Genomic DNA, 22,885 nt, shown 5'->3' with positions numbered 1-22,885 from the left:
AAGGGACTGCCTAGGGTAAGTATTGTAGTAATTTCCTGTATTATGGTATCAGCCAATATCGATTCCTATTTTTCTCTCCTGATTGTATTAGCATGAGTATTTGCTGCCTCATTTGCACGTAGACTATGTGACCCCTTCCCAACTTAGCTGCGAATGCAGAAATCTCCTAGTGCTGCTCCTTTGCTGCTGCTACTACCATTGTCACTGCTTATCAAAAGAAACCTCGATGGATCAATTTTGCCACCACTTCTAGTTAATTGTCTTTAGAATAGATCCTAATGATAAATATACAAATGTTAGCGGTATTAATATAAAATGATAATAATGATACTATATATTAAGGTCAAAGGGATTACCTAGGGTAAGGACTAATAATTTCCTCATATTTTCCTATATCATGGTATCAACGCCAATGTCAATTCCTATTTTCCTCTCAATTGTATTAGCATGAATATTTGTTCCCCTATTTGTGTGCAGACCATGTAACTCCTTCCCAACTTACCTTTGAGTGCAGAAATCTCCTAGTGCTGCTCCTTTGTTGCTGCTTCTGCTGCTTACCATTGCCACTAAAGAACAAATTAAGTTGGTTTTCTGCAATTGGGAAGCTGTGCAACAAAATGCCAAACTCTTTTCTTCTGCCTTCCACTCTTCTGCTCTGTGAAAGCTCCTGGATTCTCAATTTCCCAAAGTCCTCTTGAAATCTGTTTACAGTTTTTCCATTCTGTTTCCATTTTACTATTTATTTGATCTGCTATTTCTAGCTTTTCCCATTTGTTCTTGATCTGGAAGAAATTCAAGTCTATTCTTTCTGGAATTATAGATTCAAACTTGTTTGTGTTCCTATGGAGATTTATTTCCAGTTTCCTCGATTGATCGTTTGGAAGAAGGGTTTTCAATTAAGGTCTTCTGCTTCACATCTTCTAGCTGCGACCTCCCACAAACCACATAAGCTTCTCTTGCCAAGTGTGAATACTTGCTCCTCTGTTTATGTGTAGGCTGTAGGACGGTTTTCCATCATAACTGAGGATGCAGAAATCTCCTACCCTCTTCTGCTACTACTACCATCATCATTGGAGCAGGTTGAGTTGACTTTCTGTGATTTGGAAGCTTTTTCAACAGATACCAAACATTTTGTTCTGTCTTCCATATCTGTGCTACATGAAAGCTCCTTGATTTCTCAATTTCTCAAAGTTCTCTTGAAATCTGTTTCTAGTTTTCCAATCTGTTCCATAGTTTATTTCCACAATTTCTAGATTTTCTTATTTGTACTTGAACTGCAACATATTTCCAGTTTCTGTTTTTTCAGAAATTACATCCTCAAACATTGTTTCTGTTTCTGTGGAGATTTATTTCCAGTTTCCTTCATTGATTGCTTTAAAGAAGGCAGGCTTTCAATTAAGGTATTCTTTTTCATGTCTTCCTAACTGTGGTTTCCCACAAGTTGCATAGTATCTGTTGCTAAGCATGGATATATGCTTTCTGTTTGTGTTTAGGCTGCATGACTCCTTCCCAACATACATGTCAGTGTAGAAATCTCCTAGTGCTGCCCTCTTCTGCTGCTACTGCCATCATCACTAGAGCAGGTTGAGTTGGTTTTCTGCTCCTTCCAAACATACCTGAGAGTCCTGAAATCTCCTAGAGCTAGCCTCTTCTGCTGTTACTACCCTCGTCACTAGGTTTTCTGTGATTGGAAAGCTGTTGCAACAGTGCACTCTTTCTTCTGTTCGCACTGCTCTGTTTCACGAAAGCTCCTGAATTTCTCAATTTTCAAAGTTCTCTCGAAATCTACTTCTAGTTTTTCCAACTGTCCAACCCATTCTAGTTTATTTGGTTTACTTTTTCTACCTTTTCTCATTCATACTTGAACTGCAACAAATTTCCTATTAATGGCTCCATAGTTTCTGTTGCTGTGGAGAATTATTTCCAGTTTCCTCCATTAATCAGTTGAAAGAGGGCAAGTGTCAATTAATGTCTTCTGCTTTGCATTTTCCTATCTGCAACCTCCTACAAGTCACATGAACATATGTTGCTAAGCATTAATATTTGCTTCTCTGTCAGGATGTGGATTACTTCCCAATATACTCGTGAGTGCATAAATTACCTAACACTGCTCTTTCAGCTCTGTTGCTACTACCATTGTAACTGCAGAGCAGGCTGAGTTGGTTTTTTGCAATTGGGAAGCTGTTGCAAAAGATTCCAAATTCTTTCTTCTGTATCCCAATACTCTTCTGCTTGAAAGCTCCAATATTTCTCAATTTATCAAAGTTCTCTTGAATTTTTCTTTCACTTTTCTGATTTAATCCTACTTCTTTTACTTAGTCCTCTATTCTACCTTTTTCCATTATTCCTGAAATCTGCAACAGTTTTCCAGTTATTCTTCTTTCAGAATTTACAACTTCAGACATTTTTATTTTTGCTGAGATTTATTTCCAGTTACATCCATTGATCACTTTCAAGGTGTTTTGGTCTTCTGTTTTGCATCTTTCTAGCTGATTCCAATTCCATCGCCAGATTTCATAGTTGTATTCTGATCTGGTGGCAAGCAACAATCTATAAAACTTATTCCAGTAGGTTTTGAAGTACCAAATATCCTCTATTTCTTTTGTTTTCCATTGTTGCAAGCTGCAGTGTGGTGCAAGAAAGTTTTCTAAACATATTTCTTTCTGTGATTCCTTACCTAACCATTGTTTGTTCCTATGTTTTGAAGAATAAATCAGCCTAAGCAAATCCTTAGGATGGTGTTTCTGATAGTAGGCCTTCTACATTCAAAGTACCGGTTGAGGAATATCAATGCTTTCTCTAAGGTGCATTGTCACTCTATGTCATCAATTGTTAATAGAGGTAATTTAGTGTTGGGTACGATGATTACTGTATCTAGCATGTGGATTCAGGATTTAGGAGCCTCTGATCATATGTTTGCTAACCTCTTACTTTTCTCTAGTCTCGTATCTCATCTTACACTTGCTAACTATCAGATGGGTTACTCCCATTTGTGAAGACTATTGCTCAAGTCATTCATATTCCATCTTTACCACTTCTTTATTCTATATGTCTACTAAATTGCTTAGTAACTTCTGGTGCTAATTATGTTTTTATTCAAGTGGCATAGTTTGGAAGCATATCAATACAAGATAGGTCTTGAGGATTGTGTAGTTGATTACAACTGTACATTCTTCTGCTCTAGTTGATTCCTGTCTACCCAAATCCATAGTTGGTTAGAATGTTGTAGTCTTTAGAACCTACAAAAGATAGTCTCTAGTTTGTCTAATCTTTAAAATTTTAAATGTCTATCCTTCCAATTAGGAAAGCATGTTCATTCATCATTTCCTCCTAGCATTTATCATTATGCTTCTGTACTTTTTTTCCTTTGTATATTTTGATGTTTGGATTTTGAGTCATCTTTACCCAAAGTTTAGTTTCAAATATGTTGTCATTATTGATGACTATTTCATTTCTTTTTTTTTATTAAAGGAGCATATTGAAGTCTTCCATCTTTTGCTCATCTTGTCCTGAGATAAAAACTATTTAGGTGTGTGTTTTAAAGTTAAAGAAGTGACAAGCCAAGGAAGATTTCTCTCATATCTTTTAATTCTTTTTTTTTTTTTTTTTTACTTAGGGTATTCCTTTATCAATCTTTGTGTCCTCATGTGCCCTAACAAGATGTCTTTGAAAAGGAAAAAAAAAGACATTTGACTTAGACAACTTATACACCACTACTTTAAATGGGGGTTTCACTTAACATACATTACAACTTGCACATTATCACGCCTTAAGGGGGTCTCCACAACCATAAGTCCTAACCTTAATCTATCAAAACAGCTTTGGAGCAACAATAGGAAACGTAGAAGTAATAATGTGGATAATAGAGGATGATAGGTTGATAACATCGACAAAGACATACTATGATGTTAATTGCAATATGCAAAATGAATTAAGCAATAAGTTGCGAATCATTATTAAAGATGATAATGGGGCAATGTGGGGTGAATTTTTCAATTCGTATCCTTGCTCCATATACAAAGCAGAGTGGGGCAAAGAAGAAAAACTCTTCTCTATCCTTGCCCCCCACACCTCACTTCTTATGAAGTATGGGTTGAGTGAGATAATATAATATAAAATAAAGCATATTGGTGGCAAAAGGCGAATACGCTCGCCCCCAGCGCCCCCGCTAACCCGTCCCAGGGCCAACACAGAGGAGGTAAATCACGGGCGGCTACTAGCCTTTGGAATAGTGACTAGCACATAAGGGAGACATTTACCTCGGCTTTGCCGAGATTTGAACCCCAGACTTCATTGGTGGCAACACCTTATGTGCTAGCCACTAGATCCATGACCCATCCGAGGGGACATAAAATAAAGCATATTGAAAGTAGGGCAAGTGGAGCGAGGTAAAAAATTCTACCCATATTTGCCTCGTTTATGTAGGGTGTTTTATTTGGCCCCTCCCCTCTCTAGTTATTTTACAACATAGTACAACCTCAATCATTTCGGGTTAGAGCCATTCTTGATGGGAGGGGGATTGCTATCCCAAATTTCTATATAGTTAACCATTAAACACCAATTAATGAGAAATCCTGCACTCTCCTACTACGTGGTAGTGTGGTGCTCATGTATGCTCCCATACATGTATGGCTTACTAATGGTAATTGAACATGCTATATTTGACACATCACACTCGCCGAGATGTAGCCATCATATAATTGAGACAAGAGATGTTCTATTCTAATATAGAAATGATCCTAATAGGCTCAAGGCTCCATCCACAATATACTTAACATCTGTATGAAACTCTATTAACATAACTATCATCCAATGTTACATTATGCCCTAGGTTTATGTTCTAGCCTGATGTAATATATCAACAAGCATCACGATATGTCTAGAAAAAAGTGCATATGCAACCTTATAAATCTCATATCTTCTCTATTCTTTATGGTCAAATCCATTTTATCATATTTTGACTGAAAATGCTTGTTTATACTTTTCCCATAGACAACATGCCTTTCTATGGCCATTTTTTCTCATTTTCCAGTGCATTCCGTTCTATTAGAATCAGACTGCTTATTTTCTTTTCAAATGATTGATTTCAACTTCCACCTCTTGCCAGCTGCATGCTCAAGAGTATTAGGGCCATCTATTAGGTAAGGAATAGGTTATTTCTTAGTTGCTTATTGAAACACACAGCAATATCATAAGGAAATCTTGCAGAGATTTTAGGACAATACAGAGATGACTGAATGATACAGTCACTGATGATTGAGTGAACAACTCATTATTCTGAACGACTGTTATTAATTATCTATTTTGGTGTAGTTGCTTGATTGCCAGTGAGTAGGCACCAGTAAACCAACCATATTATAAGATTGATTATGTTCTCCATTCTCACTTCTTAAAAGAACATTGTTGCTTTTGGTGAGCTGAATCTGGATTAATCAACAGTATAATTCTTGATTCTTAGATATAGATCAAGCCCATTCAATGGTAAAAATAAGTAGAATATATATGGTTCATCAAGCAAACAAGTGCTGGGCAATCTTGGTGAAGTTGTTTGATTGGCAGCGAATAGTTGTCAGACAACTAACATACTATGACTTCGATTGTTTTCCATTCTCATTCAAAGAGAATATTGTTGATTTTGGTGAGCTGGAAATAATCTGCAATATATATATATATATATATTGTTTCTTATAGATTAAGCCCATTTAGTGGTAGAAACAAGTAGTATGTATGGTTCATCAAGTGAACAAGTGAATATCTCAGCCATCATCAACAGAGGAATTGCATGTTTGAGGAGCCTTCTGTGATTCTTGATAGATTACAGACTTAATGAAATGTGATAGGTGGAGTATTTAGAATGATCCACAGAAGCAAATGCCTCTTCTTATATCAGTGCCTTTTTCTTGAAGAATATCGTATAATGTCTATTAGTAATTAACCTTTTAATTCTATTGTTTCTATATTCACATCGCTGGGAGCATTTGGGATGGAATAACCTTTATTTAATGGCTTCTTGCTATGAATTTTTCTGTATTCAATCTCAGGTGCAATATCGTTTCTGTTGTTGTTGAATTGAATTCTTTACATTCTTGTTAAATATGTTACACTTGCTGTTAAGCAATCCATTTGGCTTTGGATGTGGATGTAAACTGCATATCTGAAAACATCCATATGTAATCATTTGCTTAATCTAAATTTGATTTTCTAGGGCGATCCCAATTCTCCGGGCATCATACCTCTAGCGATCAAGGATGTCTTCAGCATAATTCAAGATGTAAGCTATTTTTGTATCTCATATATCTGATTTAGAAAATATATTTCAGTTGTAGAATTTATATCTATGCAAATTTTAAATGGACTTTGTTGATTATATCAGATATTTATCAGGGAAGGAAAGCATCAGCGAAGACTTATTGCATTCTTAATTAGAAAAGAAGTTTCCAGTAATAAGTTGATTATAATGGACAATATGGATATATATGAATCAATTTTGTAGGGTATATGTTGGTCAACAATTAAAAGGTTGGAAGATTATCTAATATTTCAGTATCAACAAGAGTCCACACAGTGGTGTTGCTTCACTTAGCTGTAGTAATTGTTGCGAACCAAATTATAAATAGAATAGAGTTCAGTTGTAAATATATCAACTTGAGGAGTGTAAATGTAAATGAACAATAATGGCAGTCTAACTGAAGGTCGAGGGGGCTACCTAGGGTAATGCCCTATTAATTTTCTCCAAAATTAACATGGTACCTTCTCCTTCCTTCCCATGAGATAACCTAAGTTCTAATGTCTGATCTCATTGTCTTCCTCCTCTCGTGCTATCCCTGACTGATCTGACAGGGAGTCTTTTCTGTGCTTTTCATCAGCTAGATGGAAACAACCTCCTTCTCATGCATTTCCTTCTAAGTTTTGCTGGAAAGATCCCCATGCTTGGTCACTTCCACTCCCAGCAGCGAGAACGGTATTCCTCTGCATGTTCGCTCCCATGTAGTGATGCCTTCTTCCAGATTCTCAGGAAACAAAATATACCATATCTCAGAACCAGCAAGTTTTCCATCCCAAAATCAGCATGCTCTCAATAGGGAAGATGATCTGCTCTCAGCGACGTTGCTTGAGGTTTTTGTTTGTAGTCCATTTTGGAAGTAATCTGATTTTGTTCTGATTTCTAAAACTGATTTCTTCCCTCCCTTGCATAACAGCTTGACCTACGTTTTCCAGTTTTTCTGTCTTTTTTCTCAGATTCAACTTCTTCCATAATACAGAAAATACTTCTTAGACTTTTCCCATTTTTTCAACTACTTCCCCATCATATTTGGCCAGATTTTTCGGTTCCATTTTTGTTTCTGCTGAAAGATTTGCTTGTAGTTTATTTCACTGGATCTGGGTTTGCCATTCTGACAAGGTGCAGATATGTTCAAATTGGTTTGTTTTCAGCCTTCACCTATGTTCTTCTTCCATCAATCTTTTCAAATAGCTTCTCTTATAATTGATCTTGCGAGATCTGGTTTATTGTTTTCTGAAATCTTCAGTTTCCAGATCACTGTTGCAATCTGCAATTTAATCTGTTGCTTTCAGATATCAGATGTTTTCTTCCCAAAAAATTCTGCTTGAATCTTTTCAATCTATGCAATGCAATACGATCTAAGTAGAAAATATTAATACTGTCCTTTCAACAACAAACATACAGTTGAGATATCACTTGAGTATAAATGCTTTCTTCAATAGTGAGCTACTCTGAATGTATCATCACAGTCTGTTACATCCTTGGTTCATGGAGATAACTTTATTACCTGCGTAACACATTGATTCTGCTTGAATCTCTTCAATCTATGCAATATGAGATGGTCTAAGCAGAAAATGTTAATACTGAGTCTTCTTGGAAGTAAGCCTTTCAACACCAAACATACTGTTAACATATCAGTTCTGGAGTGTAAACACTTTCTCCAATGGTAAGCTACTCGGAATGTATCATCACAGCCTGACATCCTTGGTTTGTGGAGATAACTCTATTGCTGTCCTGACAGACATCACCAAGTAACATTTAGATTCTAGATTTAAGAGCCTTTGGGTGCATGCTTAGTAACATTTCTCTCGTCTGTAGCCTTTCATCACTTTTATTTCTTCATATTATTCTATCCATGCTACATAGTAGATGAATCACTCTCATATGGGAAGGATGTTGGCCAAACCACTCCTCCATCTTTATCACTGTCTTTGGTTCTCTATTTTCCTCAAATTTGCTATTTGTTAGCAAATTCCAAGTTGCATTTGGGATTCACTATGAACTTGGTGTTGTTTCCATGTCCATTTAGGATTCGCAGACTATGTGAGTACTTTGTGTAGGCCAAGTTTCTTGAGGATTATATTATTTGATTCTAATTGCACATTCATCTTTTCTGGTGCCTAACCCCTTTCCTCTTCAAATATATGTCTAGCACAATCTATCCTTCATTATCTATAAGATGAGCGCTAGTCTTTCCTATCAATCCTTAGTCTTGAATGTGAATCCTATCAATTAGGAGAATATATTCAATTGCCATTTCTTCATAGCAGCTATTTCCTCCCGTCATCTGTAAATGTTCTCCTGCACCTTTTCCTTAGTACACTTTTATATTTGTGGTTCAATTATGTCTGCTCGAAGCTTGGTTTCTAACAATAACACACTATTCAAGAATGACGTTAATTTTTCTTACTAAAAGAAAGTTCTGAACTCTTTTTCATTTTTTGTTTATTTTGTGCTTAGATAAGAATTCAAATTGATTTTTTTTTAAAGTTTTGAGAAGATATAGTTCCAAAAAATATTAGACTACTCTTATACTATTACTTCATATGGTAGTTCATTTTAAGTTTTGGGATGATTCTCATTACGTATTACCTTATAAATCACATGCCTTCTTTTATTTTTCAGGTCAAATCTCCTTCACAATTCTTTTCCCTCTTCATGCCCTTTATATCTTTCCACCTCTTATATTTCAGTATACTTATTTTGTTCATATGTTTCTCCAGTTATTAGGGATAAATTGCCTCCTAGAACTGTCAAGTAGAGCTATTGTGGAGCAAACTTTTCCATAGATAGGAGATCCTCATCACAATACTATATTCTTCTTTGTGGCCATCTGATACCTTGGAACAGCATGAAGCAAAATATTATGGCCATATTGAGTGCAAAAGAAGGATTTGGCTCAAACAGTTAATGTCTAATCCATGTAATATTCTGAGTGAGCCAATGAAGTTGTATTGTGAGTTAATGAAATTGTATTCTAAACATTAAATTGTCATGCACATCCTTCCCATCCTATGTTTGTGCGAGGATGAAACATATTGAGATCAATTATCATTGCATATGAGGAAAAGTGCAATCCAAGGAGATTCTCACTGCATTCATTAGTTCCAATAATCAGCTAATTGATTCGATCACAAAATCTCACAAAGATCCTAGAATTGAGCATTCAGCATCAAATTGTAAACAGAATAGAGCTAAATTGTAAATATATCAACTAGAGGGGTGTGAGTGCAAATCTAATCTATATCAAAGTGGAACCATAATGGGGACTGCATGGGGCAATACTGTTATAGTTTTCCTCAAATTAATGATAATTTTCATACTTGCTGTATTGTAAATATATCCTAGAAGACATACTTCTTGGATGTGAGTAGGAGTTTTTTTTGAGAAACAGGTTAGCAAGTTGTATAAGATTGTAGTTATAAATTTTGGATTGTGGTTAATTTGGATTTCACAGTAGATTGGCAAAATAAAGTAATAAAACATAAATTCAGTGTGTTGATGTAGACATGTGTGATCCATTTATGTCCTTGTTGCATGAAGCTATCGCTAGTGATGTGCTGAGTTCCTGTCAACAATGCTATCATCTAAATTCCCATTACCGTGTGTGTTTGTTAAAGCATGGAAAAAATATCGATCTGACAGGTTGGACAAGTAAGAACTGAGAAGTATAGTAGAATGCGCACTTTGCTAGGGTATATTTCTGAGACATGTCATTGTTGTATCCAAAAGAAACATTGCTTGGATGTTGCTATTCTATTTGATAAAAGATAAATTTCTGATGATGTATTGTGCATATAATTCTGCTTCCTGTCTAATACTAGCACATTTTTATAATAAAATTCTTTGTCTTACATAACTTGAACTTCCTTGGCAGACTCCAGGAAGAGAGTTTTTACTTCGTGTATCCTACCTTGAGATATATAATGAGGTAAGCATTTGGCAGGGATACAATAATTTCTAATCACTGTTTAAATTTTTGATAAAATTTACATGCATTAGTTGTATTTTCATTGTAGTTTGTATCATATCAGTTAGCTTAATCAACCTCCCACTCATCCTGTCTTTTTCTTATATTTTTATATATTGATGGATGTTGGCTACTATATGTAGTATGTAATTGTCTTTGCTTTTATTCTAAATGTGGACTTCTTGACAAACTTGGGCTTTCTCGCGAAGGTGTTCAACCAGATTGATCTATCTTTTGCATAATCTATTAAAATTTGGGGCTTATCTATTAAATTACTGCTATACAGGTTATCAACGACTTGCTTGATCCAACTGGCCAAAATTTACGTGTTAGAGAAGATGCTCATGTATGAACAACAAACTTCGTCTATTTGGTTTTTAGTTTTCTTATGTACTTATCTATCTATTTTGCTTTCTATCTTTGATTACTATTATTCTTGCTTTTCTTGTTAAATTTCACAACATGGTTCTGTAGCTGAACCAGTACCATTTGATTTGAGGTATGTACTGGTCAAACAAAGATCTGGATTTGGGAAACAATAGGATGTATGTTGGTTAATGTTTCCCTAATGATACTCGTTTGTAATATTGATTGACGTATTTATAAACAGACCCCTCAATAAACAAAATATCACAACTTATTCCCACACTATCCTCTTCTCTTCAAGATGACACTTAGATATTTCTCATGCCCATCCCGCTTATAATGCCACAAAAAACTGCATTATGATGACACTTTCTAAATAAATCAGTAAATTCCTCTGTTGAATTAACAAAGGAATGCAAAGAAATCTGAACTTTATAAAGCCATATGTTTTCTGTCTGTATAATGTACAGAGACGCTTAATGATTCTTAGGTTGCATTTGGTGCACAAACAAAATGGAATATAATGAGATTAGGAATTGAATAGAATGAAAAGAAAAGAGGAATAATCCATTCCGTTCCTTTGGTTGGTTGCCATAATAGAATAGTATAAATGTTAGTTCTTCAAACCTATTTATTGGAAAAACTTAATTACTTAATTTTTCTATCATTTAAGTTATTTATTATTCAGTAGGCCAAATAGAAACTTGTTGACTTATGCTCATTGGTTAATATTTCTATGAATAATTATATCTTTCTATGGAAAATCATTTTAGGGCACATATGTCGAGGCAATAAAGGAGGAAGTTGTTTTATCTCCTGGTCATGCATTGTCTTTTATTGCCTCTGGTGAAGGTAAATCATTTTTTTTTACCCTATTCTTTTAGCCCCTTTGAATTTATTTAGTCACTTTGTTGCTACCAAATGCTTGTATTTTTTGAAAATGTGTTTATTAAAATTTTAATTGTATTATTATAAAATTAAGTGAATATAAGCTTAGTAGTATAGTAAAGACAAGATTATATGAAATTTAAGTTTAGTAGTAGTAGTAGACGTAGCCCGTGTTTGAAATGCCGAACTGTGCCACTCGCAATGGGCAGTATTTACGGTTTTAGTGCAGGGTTGTACCACAACTACGAGGTAGCCACGAGGTCGTGGAGGGTGTTGTCACTCTGTGACGACCCTCTGCGAGCGTCGCAAAGGGTGTCGTGACCCATTTAGTAAGATAATGTTTTCTTCTTATGCTTTATCTCCTTCCTCCTTCAATCTCAAATCTATTATTGACACTATGTATCGGAATATCGACACATACCTAATCAATATCGTTCCGATTAAAGATCAAAATTCCGGTATAGCTTGCATTTTTGAATCTTGTCCAAAATAATTGTGTAAAAATCAAGGTTTTCGATGTTGACTCATGCCTCTATACGAGTGATTTTTACCATTTTGACACAGGATCGACATCGAAATGCCATTCTTGACACTAGATTGGCACCAAAATGCAAGGAGAGGGAGAGAGGGCTAGGAGTTGGAGAGGTGAGATCTTACTTGAGCGATGAGCGACGACAACGAGGTGCAGTGATGGGCGGCTACGACGAGCGACGATGATAAGTGACTTTGAGCAATTATGATGAGTAATAGTGGCGATGCCAACGAGATCGCGAGAAAGGAAAAATCTAATCTCAGTTTTAACTAAAACTGATATATAATATATTTTTAATGGTTTAATAGATATATTAAACAATTATATTATAATTGTATATATAGATTATATTTGTAATAACTATTTATATATAAATATTATATTATAATATAACTATTATATTTAATTATATAACAGTTTATATATATATATATATATATATTGAAATTAATTTTAAATTTTAAAAATAAATTTAAGTTTTCTAATAGGTTAAAAATTTCTAAAAATATAATTTCAATATTCTAAAAATATAGCCATCTATATCAATCAAATATTTATGAAAGAAATTTAATTAATATAGGCTTATATTTAAAAACAAACAACAACAACAACAACTAAGCCTTTTCCCACTAGGTGGGGATATTTAAAAACAAACAAATATCGAAATTGTATCGTCATGACACGATAAAATATTGAAATTGTATCGTTTTGGTTTGAAACAGAAACTACAGCATGACTTAAAATTTGAAACCTTAGTAAAAACATTATAAGAATAAAGCATATGTGAATTCATTTTGACACATTAAAGTTAAAAGAGAGTAGAAATTATTTTTAGTTCAATTAATTAATTGATAATCATTAAAAATAGAAAATCTTTGAATCTACAACAATAACTAAGTCTTATCCCACTAGGTGGGGTCGACTATATGAATTCTAGTTTAACATTTATTCCTTCACGAGTTTCATCTGCCAAAACAATATCTGCAAATAACATGCACCACTGTATCTTGAATGTGTGTAGTTTATCCATAATTAGTGTAAACAGATAGGGACTTAGAGCCGATCCTTAATGTAATCCTATTTTTATTGGAAATGTTTCAGTTACTCCGCCTAAAGTCTTTACTCTGGTTGTTACATCCTTGTACATATCCTTAATTAGTTTAATATATGTTATGCTAACACTTTTCTTTTCTAGAATTCTCCATATAATTTTTCTTGGACTCTATCATAAGTTTTTTTTTAAGTCAATGAATACCATGTATAGATCTTGTTTTTGCTCTCGATATTTTTCAATTAATTATCTAAGAAGATGTATAACTTATTATCGACCTTCGAGGCATGAATCCAAATTAATTTTCGGTCATCGTGGTCTCCTTTCTTAATTTTTTTTATTAGTTTTTCTCAGTTTCATGGTATAATTCATTTGTTTAATACCCTTATAGTTTACACAATTTTATACACCTTCCTTGTTCTTACATAAGAGAACTAGAGTACTTATCCTCCATTGATCATCCATTTTTTTCGTTTTCAATATCATGTTAAATAATTTTGTAAGTCATTCAATACCTTGTTTCTCTAGACACTTCTATATCTCTATCGGAATATCATCTGGTCCAACGGTTTTTCCATTGTACATCCCATGTAGTTTGAATTCTATGATAAAAATTTAAATTTCTATGTTCATTTAACCTATTTAAATTACCTAAGTTAAGTGACCACCTAAACCTTTATTAAAAAGTTAATAAAAATACCCCTTCCACCACTCTTTTATTTCTCTATCATTTACTAGTACCTTATTACATTTATCTTTAATACATTTTATTTGGATAATATCTCTTGTCTTCTCTCACTTTAGTTATTCTATAAATATCTCTTCCCTCTTCTTTTGTATCCAATTGTTGATATAATTGTTCAAAAGTTTTATTTTTTACTTTATTCACTACTTTTTTAGTTTTTTTCTTGGTTATTGTATATTTTTTTAAGTTTTTCTCGTTCTTACAAATATATAATTTCTTATAAGCTATTCGTTTTTCGTCCACTTTCTCTTGTACTTTCTCACAGGGATAGAAATTTCGTTCCGTACCGGTAGAACGGGCGAAACTTACCGTTCCGTCCGCACACCGAAACCGGCATCGGTGTTCTATTGGTGTTTGCTCAGACCATTATATTTCATTTGTACTAATTGACACACGCTGGTTCTTTAAACCTTGTTATTATATCTGTATATATTTCATTTGTACTTTGTACTAAGTGCGTTCTTACATCAATTTGGTTTCTCGATTTGAGAAGTTTTTCTTGTTTTTGCAGTTTAAACACGTTAAAAAAACAAATGCATGGTTGTTTGCTTGTCTCTTGCGTTGAAAAATTCCCTTATAACTAATTTCCAGAAGCTAGAGATTCTTACTGTCAGTGTCATGGTATATTAATCTTTGTGATGAAGCAGTGACATATATCATAGTTGGCAAACTATCTAATACAGCTATGGATTGTCCGTGTTGGAGAGGCATCGACAATAGCTGATCCATTTTTTTCTGAGAAATCAATATTTCACAAATATTAAAAAGAAGTTTAAGAAAGACTACAAATTTGAATGAAATTAGCTAGAATATCAATTATATTACATTAGAAAATTAATGAAATCAATTAAAATTTGATAAAATTGAAAGCTAAAAAAAATGAAATTGAGTTAAAATTTGTTCAAATTGTGATTGATTGAAAAACTTGACCAATCTAACATTGATCTAGAGAACCCACATGGGAAGGAGTGATTTTATATCCCTCTAAAATTTCTTAGTCTTGTCACAACTTGAGATTTGCTATAAGATTAGATACTGCTCATTCAGCTTTGCCATTACTCATTACTCAGTGACTCATTCATCTTTCCCTCGCTCATTATTGATCTAATGAAGTTATCGTCCAATCTAGCATTGATCTAATGTAAGAGATTATTGTGGGTTGAGAAAGAACACAATGCTCTCTCAAATGATCCTAGAATTGTCCTTTCTTCAACTAAAAACTTGTCAGGGATTCAAACTATAACATTTAAATATTAAATGATAGCACTTTTATAAAAAAAATATAAATTAATAATTTAGTGTCGTTTAGTAATCTGTGCTAAAAAATGATCTTAATTATTAATTATAATCTAGTTTTATTATTTATTAATTTTATAAAAAATAATATGATAATATTAATATGTTGCATTCTTACTAGTTGGATATGTAAATGATATACAATAGACATTCTATTTACAATTTTAGAATATCAATTATAATAATGTATGAAGCTATCTTTTATATCTTGCTTTTTTTTTTTTGTGATTAGGCTGATGAGACCCGTCTGATATGGCCATACTTGAATTTTTGAACTATTTGATTTTGTCGTTGGTAAACACGTTTAAGATGATATGAGCATATACTTAGTCGATCAATAAATGCTCCAGTTAGGCGATGTGAAATTATGACAAACACATATCAAACGAGGAGGAAGACCAAAAAAGACTTGGTTAGCAACGATAAAACAAGATAAACTTTAGTTAAATATAGATGATGATATAGTTAGAGATAGAGCTCAATGACGTAAAAGGATCCATATAGCCGATCTCATGCAGTGGGATGAAGCTTGGTTGTTGTTGTTGTTGTTGATTTTGTTGTTGGTACTGATTCTGACATATATGATTTATATACTACTATTATCTCAAGTGAATTTTCTTATGTATTTTCATTAATTGGGTTCTTGTCTAGCATGTCATCAAAATGACTGGTAGAGTTAACATTCTTATGTTGCTTGAACACCTACTCTCTCAATGTCTACATCGATGGGACTTACATTAATATTTTTGTTTTCCTAATTTCAGAACATCGACATGTGGGTTCCAACAATTTTAACCTGTTCAGCAGCAGAAGTCACACAATATTTACATTGGTGTGTTTGTAAAACTCTTGATATTCCCTATCTTACTATTCTAAACTAGTTTTTATATTATTTCTAGCCATCACTTTATGTTACCTCACTCAATGAATGCCTCTTCATATCAAATAACCAGAGAAGATTCAAATTTTCATGCTTGCTCTTGTAAATTTACGTTAGCATTTCCAAGTAATTTTTCCACAACGAAATATTTGGTCTCAACTCTTAAGAGTGATTGCTAGATGGCCCTCTCTCCAAGTCATTTTGTTATCATTTCTATTTGTAGTTAAATGCTTTATCATTACACTGCTTAATATTAGTCAGTTGCTGTAGTAGTGACTAAATTGTGAGATTTTGTTTACATTTTTCTTTGTCATCTTAAACAGTTTTTTCTTTTAAAGTTAGCTTTTTATCTCATCCCAGTTATTTGATTAAATGATTGACTTGCGCAGATGATTGAAAGCAGTGCTCATGGTGAAGAATACGATGGAGTGATGTATTCTCAATTAGTAAGATCTTTAACATTAATCACATTGTATTTTACGTGTTTGAATTGCAAAACCTTACTCAGGGTTCTCTTCTTCAGAATCTTATTGATCTAGCAGGATCTGAGAGTTCTAAAACTGAAACGACTGGGATAAGAAGAAAGGAAGGATCTTACATTAACAAAAGTCTTTTAACTCTTGGAACAGTTAGTATCCTATCTAATAGAGTAATTTTATCTAATTTTATTTGTGACACTGGTATTGACTAGTGTTATCTTAGTTTGTGACACAAAAGCAACTAGTAGTCTATGAAGACCTTGTAACTCTAAATTGTGACTCTCTTTTATTATAAATTTGTTTACCTTGGGTTGCTTTATACTCTATTAATGAACAGTGGATGGAAAATTCACTAATATATGTTATTCAATTGTTGATTCTAACTGTACCTTGAGTATCTGTTTTTCCAGTTCAATGGCTAATTTAAATTGCCTATTTTATAAAGGTCATCGGAAAGCTTAGTGAAGGGAAAGCATGCCATATTCCTTATAGGGATTCTAAGTTGACTCGACTTTTACAATCTTCATTGAGTGGCCATGGGCATGTGTCGGTGAGCATTAAATAATCATTTTTAGAAATTTTGTTAATCTTTATGTTGACTTCTATTTGAATTCAAATTCTACACTCTATTTGGTATTGTGTACCATACAGCTTATATGTACAGTGACACCTGCATCTAGCAATTTAGAGGAAACTCATAATACACTAAAGTTTGCAAGTAGAGCAAAGAGAGTTGAAATTTATGCTTCTCGCAACAGGGTACATTTACTTTTTGTTAGTCATGTTGGATTCAAAGTACTTGTATGTGGCCAAGTGAGTTTGAGTTTAATATTTTGTTCCAGATTATTGATGAGAAGTCATTAATTAAGAAGTATCAGAAGGAAATATCGTGCTTGAAGCAAGAACTTGAGCAGTTAAAGAAAGGAATGCTGTGTGGTGCAAGTCAAGAGGAAGTAATGAGTTTGCGCCAACAGGTAGTTTGCAAATGCACTATAGATGCCTTATTTGAATTTAAGTATATTTATCTCGTTAATATTTGATAATTTCTACAATATTGATCTTTTGTTTTCGGACTTCTGTAAATTCATACTAAAGGCGTTTTTGCTGTCTGAGCAGCTTGAGGAAGGTCAAGTGAAGATGCAATCACGTTTGGAGGAGGAAGAGGAAGCCAAAGCTGCTTTGATGAGTAGAATACAGAGACTGACAAAGCTTATACTTGTTTCTACCAAAAACACAATGCCTGCTTGTTTAACTGATTTACCTCGACATCAGCGCCATCTTTCTTTAGGAGAGGAGGATCATGTGAGTATTTTGATTCATAATGCTGGAATTTCTAGTTAAATTTGTTGCTTGAAGCCTATTAGATAAAATTATTAGAGATAATTGAGTCCAAGGAATATTTAGTCATATGCATAATTATATATATAATTAATCATGCTTAGATCTACAAATACATGGATTGTATTTGACCAAAGAATAACATATCAAGTTCCTTGACTTGGTAATTGGTATTAGAATCTACGAGACCTAATTTTTCACATCCTTTTGCAACTTGCCCATGCAACTTGGAAATCCACCATTGTCCCCTCCCTCTCTACACTAGGTTGATACTGTCGTGTCAAAGCCAGTTCCACCTCTCCCTCCCAACTGCTCATAATTCATGATGACCCATTCGTCTCCATCCCAAAATCCCATCCCATTCAGTCGGTGCCTCCTTGACACTCAGCCCCCTTAGTGCTGAGACTTAGTTCTTGATGTGAATTACCGCAAGCGCACGGTCGTCGTCAAGTAATAAAATTTATATAAGTTGATCCCATGAAAATTGAGGATTAAAAGGTAATTGGTTTTACACGTTGAATTTTGTTAGACAACATCGATAATCATTTGTTTTGTGATTTTCAATTAAGATGTGAAAATAAAAGTAAAGAAAGATAATTGAGGAAGTCCTTAATTCAGAGAATGTTCTAGGCCGTTGCTTTCATTGTAATGGTGAATGTTGTGCTATGAATTCGCTCATTCCTAGTTCTCCGCTTGTATGTTTGCAGGATAGTCTGAATTACTATCGAATACCACCCCGCGACGGCGTATCGGAGTACTTCCCTTGCGAGTAATTAAGTATGCCATCAAGTGAAGAAGTAACTTAGGGAGTCTGGGTTTTCAGTAGAGTACCTCCTGTCACAAGGCCTCCCCCAGGTGTACATCTCTAGATTATGTAGGTCACTTGTGTAGCATATGATTAGGGAAAGCCCATTAGGTTAAGTGATAGACTTGTCCATACATAGAATTGTTCTCCTTTAGGAGGTTATGTTCCATATAGAAGGATAGTTACCTTAGATACTGAACGTTAAACAAGTATCATAAGGTAATGTCGAGCTATATCGGAACGTACACTCAAAAGAGGCAATAATTCATGCATCTATTCAATGAAAATTCAGATTCACGCCCAAATATAGACACACAACAATGTATCTAGCTCAGAAATTAGATCTACACATACAAAAATGCAATCTAGATAGATAAATCCATGTTCACAAAGAAAACCTATTTGCTAGCATTTCATCAAACAGAACAAGTGTCACACAAGCTTCATCAAACAAGGAAATTGGCAATTCAACAAAGTTTACAATATCCACACATTAAAATTACTTTCTATGTCCTAAAACAACATTAATTTACTCTATAATTGGAAGAAATACAACCTAAGAACTCAAAATCATAGAAACTTCAAGAACCTTAAAGAAAGCGAGAAGAAACTTATCCTTTGACGTCGAGTGAAACCCTTGGATGCAAATCTTGGAGTGCCGACGAGGATGGAGTAGTAGAACGACCTCGGATTGCCCAGATGACACCTCCAGAGTGCAAATATTTGACCTAGATGATCCCTTCTCGCCTTGGATCTCCCCTCCCTCATAAAGGAAATGAAGTGCCCCTTTTATAGGAGTGGCCGTGCCCTGGGACACGACCAAACCGTCCTCTAGCTATCTAGTTGTGCCATTTAGCACGACCAAAGCCAACTTGTCTCTGGCGCAATGGCTTGGCCATGCTATTTGGCATTACCAGAGCTATGCTGGCTTCGTAGCCGTGCCTTATGGCTCGGCCAGAGCAAAGTTGTCTCTATCCACATAGCTTAGCCGTGCCATTTGGCACGGTCGAACATGAGGCTGCTCTGTTTTGCCTTTTGGGCCGTGCCATTTGACATGACCTGATCTTTAAACCTGCAATTATGGAGGCATGGTCTGTGCCTCAAGGCATGATTTATGTTGTCTGGCATGGGCAGTCTCCACGACCATGCCCATTTCTACGCTGTCCTCCTTTTTGGCCGTGCCATTTGGCACGACCCTTGTCTTCTTGCTTCCTTAGCCGTGCCTCAAGGCATTGCCAAACCCAATTTGCATTTGAAATGATTTGGGCACTCCAATCCTTGCTTTTCTCTCCACGGAATAGACAAGGCTAAGTCATGGTCTTCTTCAAATAATCTTCTTTTGCGTCTTTAGAATTCTTTTCCGCTCCAAATTGCTCCCGAAAGTAAAAACAAACACCGAGCAGATCTCTGGACGCAAAGTAGTAATTATGCTGAAATTATCATGATAAAGGGCAAAAGCATATATCACAGATAACAAATACAAAAGATGTGCGTTAAACAATACAAAATAACATATATAATCTACGCACATCATTTTTCCAAACCCAACCATAATCTCCCAAGAAATACGCATCTCCGCTCCTACATATAAAGCTATGGCTCTTCATAGAGATGGAGGATGCAGATGTATTTCATACCCTCCTTATGTTTATTTTAACCATCCATCTAAATGCTTTTTTGATTAGTTTGGATCATCACCCACCATTCAGGCTACTACACAAGTTGTTATGGTCTCTTCATTTTTCAAATCCATCCTAACATCCATAAAGTGACTTGTCAGTTTTGCTAAAAATAATTTGATTCAAATCTCGAACCGTTTCTCCTAATACGTTCCACCCGTGGACAGACACAAGCACGCCTTTGGTGCCAGCGCACCACGATGCGTAAGGTAAAGTTTTTTAAAACTTATGTTTTAATTAAATCCCTTAGGTTAATAATTTTTATCAATTCCTAGTTATGATTGAGATAATTTAAATAAGTTTAATTAAAATCTTATAAAATTATCCTTGTGTGTGTGTATAATATTTATTTATTTTTATAGTTTTATTTTTTTTTGATTATTTTTAGTTAATATATTTTATATTTAGAAAATAACGAAATTATATAGGCACGATACATGGTTCCATTTTACTTTAGAACTCCTTTGGCTCATCTAAGTTTGCTGCATTTACCTCCTCTTGATTCTACCTTGATAGCATCCGAAATTGTATGGTTATTTGATTCAGGTGCATCTCCATATATGATAACAGATGACATGTAATTATGAATTATTTTCTACTTTTTCCACTCTACTACTAGCTGTATATATTGCTGATGATTCATACATACTTGTTAAAGGACATGGCCCTTTTTGTGCCTTTTCATTACTCTTAGACGAGTCCTCTATGTTCAAAATTCCTCAAAGTTACTCTTTGTAAAGAGTAATCAAGACTCAGGACTTTGTGAGTCCAAAACTTAGAACTTATTACTTAGCAGGTACCTAATTTATACAAGAGATGATACACACTTTACAAGAAAGAGACTCTTCGGTTTCCAGTAAACACTATTAACTCCTAGTTTCCAATAGAGACTCTTCGGTTCCCATGATACTATTAACTCCTAGTTTCCAACATTCCCCCTCAAGTTGGAGCGTAGATATCAAAGGCATCCAACTTGTTGCTGAGATATGCAATCCTTGGTCCTCGAAGAGCTTTGGTGAGCAAGTCTGTCAGCTGATCATTAGAGTTGACGAAGGACGTGGTGATTTCTCCAGAAACAACTTTCTCACGGATAAAATGACAATCCACTTCTATGTGCTTTGTTCGTTCATGGAACATTGGGTTAGAAGCAATATGGAGAGCTGCTTGATTATCACATATTAACCTCATCGTTCCAACCTCACAGAAATTCAACTCAGCAATGAGTTGTTTTGACCATATCAGTTCACACGTGGCAAGGGCCATAGCTCGATACTCTGCTTCAGCGCTTGATCGTGCAACCACATTCTGTTTCTTGCTCTTCCAAGAGATGAGGTTTCCACCAAATAGAATACAATACCCAGAGGTGGATCTCCTATCACTCGGGGACCCAGCCCAATCTGCATCAGCATAGCCAGTAATTTCTTTGTGTCCCCTATTTTCATATACCAATCCTTTTCCAGGTGACCCTTTAATGAATCTCAAAATTCGGACAACAACATCCCAATGTTCAGTACGAGGGGAATTTAGGAACTGGCTTACTACACTGACAGCAAAAGCAATGTCTGGTCTAGTGATAGTGAGATAATTTAGCTTCCCCACCAATCTTCGATATCTGCTGGGATCAGAGAATAGTTCTCCTTGATCAGGAAGAAGTTTGACATTTGGATCCATTGGGTTCTCTACTGGTTTGCAATTTAACATTCCAGTTTCTTCAAGGATATCGAGGGCATATTTTCTCTGGGATATGGCGACTCCTGACTTGGACTGAGCAACCTCTATTCCAAGAAAATATCTCAGTTTTCCCAAGTCCTTTGTTTCAAAATGACGGAGTAAATGTTCCTTCAATCTTTGAATTCCAGCGTGGTCATTTCCTGTTATGACAATATCGTCTACATACACCACAAGATACATGCATAGGCTCGAAGAATGTTTGTAGAATACTGAGTGGTCTACTTTACTTCTGATCATTCCAAATTCTTGTAGAGCCAAGCTGAATCGTCCGAACCAACATCGAGGAGACTGTTTAAGGCCATATAAGGACTTGTGGAGTCTACAGACCAGGCCTGACTCTCCCTGAGCAACAAACCCAGGTGGTTGCTCCATATAAATCTCCTCAGATAGGTCACCATGCAGAAATGCATTCTTGATATCAAGCTGGTGTAAGGGCCACTGGTTCATGGCTGCCATGGAAAGAAAGATTCGAACCGAAGCCATTTTTGCCACAGGAGAAAACGTATCTCCATAATCTTGGCCAAAAATCTGAGTGAACCCTTTAGCCACAAGGCGTGCTTTAAGTCGATTCACAGTGCTATTTGGCCCAACCTTCACAGTAAAGACCCATCGGCATCCAACCGGATTTTTCCCTATGGGTAAAGGAACCAGGGACCATGTCTGATTAAACTTCAATGCTTGCATTTCTTCAATCATTGCCTGCCTCCATCCTGGATGAGAAAGGGCCTCCTGTACATTTTTTGGGATAGAAACAGCGGACAAGGAAGAAGTGAAAGCACATTGTATAGGAGAAAGGCGATGATAACTAACAAAATTGTAAATAGGATGAGGGTTACGAGTGA

General features: G+C 35.0%; 1 protein-coding gene across 1 annotated transcript in view; it reads left to right on the top strand.

Moving 5' to 3' along the window:
- The window catches only part of LOC122016850 (kinesin-like protein KIN-7K, chloroplastic), a gene marked incomplete at its 3' end in the record, with an annotated part of 34,622 nt that extends 16,830 nt beyond the window's left edge, over positions 1-17,792 (top strand). Inside the window, 11 exon segments of the mRNA XM_042574274.1 lie at positions 6,206-6,271; positions 10,161-10,214; positions 10,540-10,599; positions 11,393-11,471; positions 15,896-15,963; positions 16,401-16,457; positions 16,535-16,639; positions 16,936-17,040; positions 17,142-17,249; positions 17,333-17,464; positions 17,607-17,792. Coding sequence (XP_042430208.1) covers positions 6,206-6,271; positions 10,161-10,214; positions 10,540-10,599; positions 11,393-11,471; positions 15,896-15,963; positions 16,401-16,457; positions 16,535-16,639; positions 16,936-17,040; positions 17,142-17,249; positions 17,333-17,464; positions 17,607-17,792 — 1,020 coding nt within the window.
- Between the last annotated feature and the right edge of the window lie 5,093 nt (positions 17,793-22,885).

Source organism: Zingiber officinale, chromosome 8B, assembly GCF_018446385.1.
Source record: "Zingiber officinale cultivar Zhangliang chromosome 8B, Zo_v1.1, whole genome shotgun sequence".
Lineage (NCBI taxonomy): Eukaryota > Viridiplantae > Streptophyta > Magnoliopsida > Zingiberales > Zingiberaceae > Zingiber > Zingiber officinale.
This window is presented reverse-complemented; position numbering and strand designations above follow the sequence as displayed.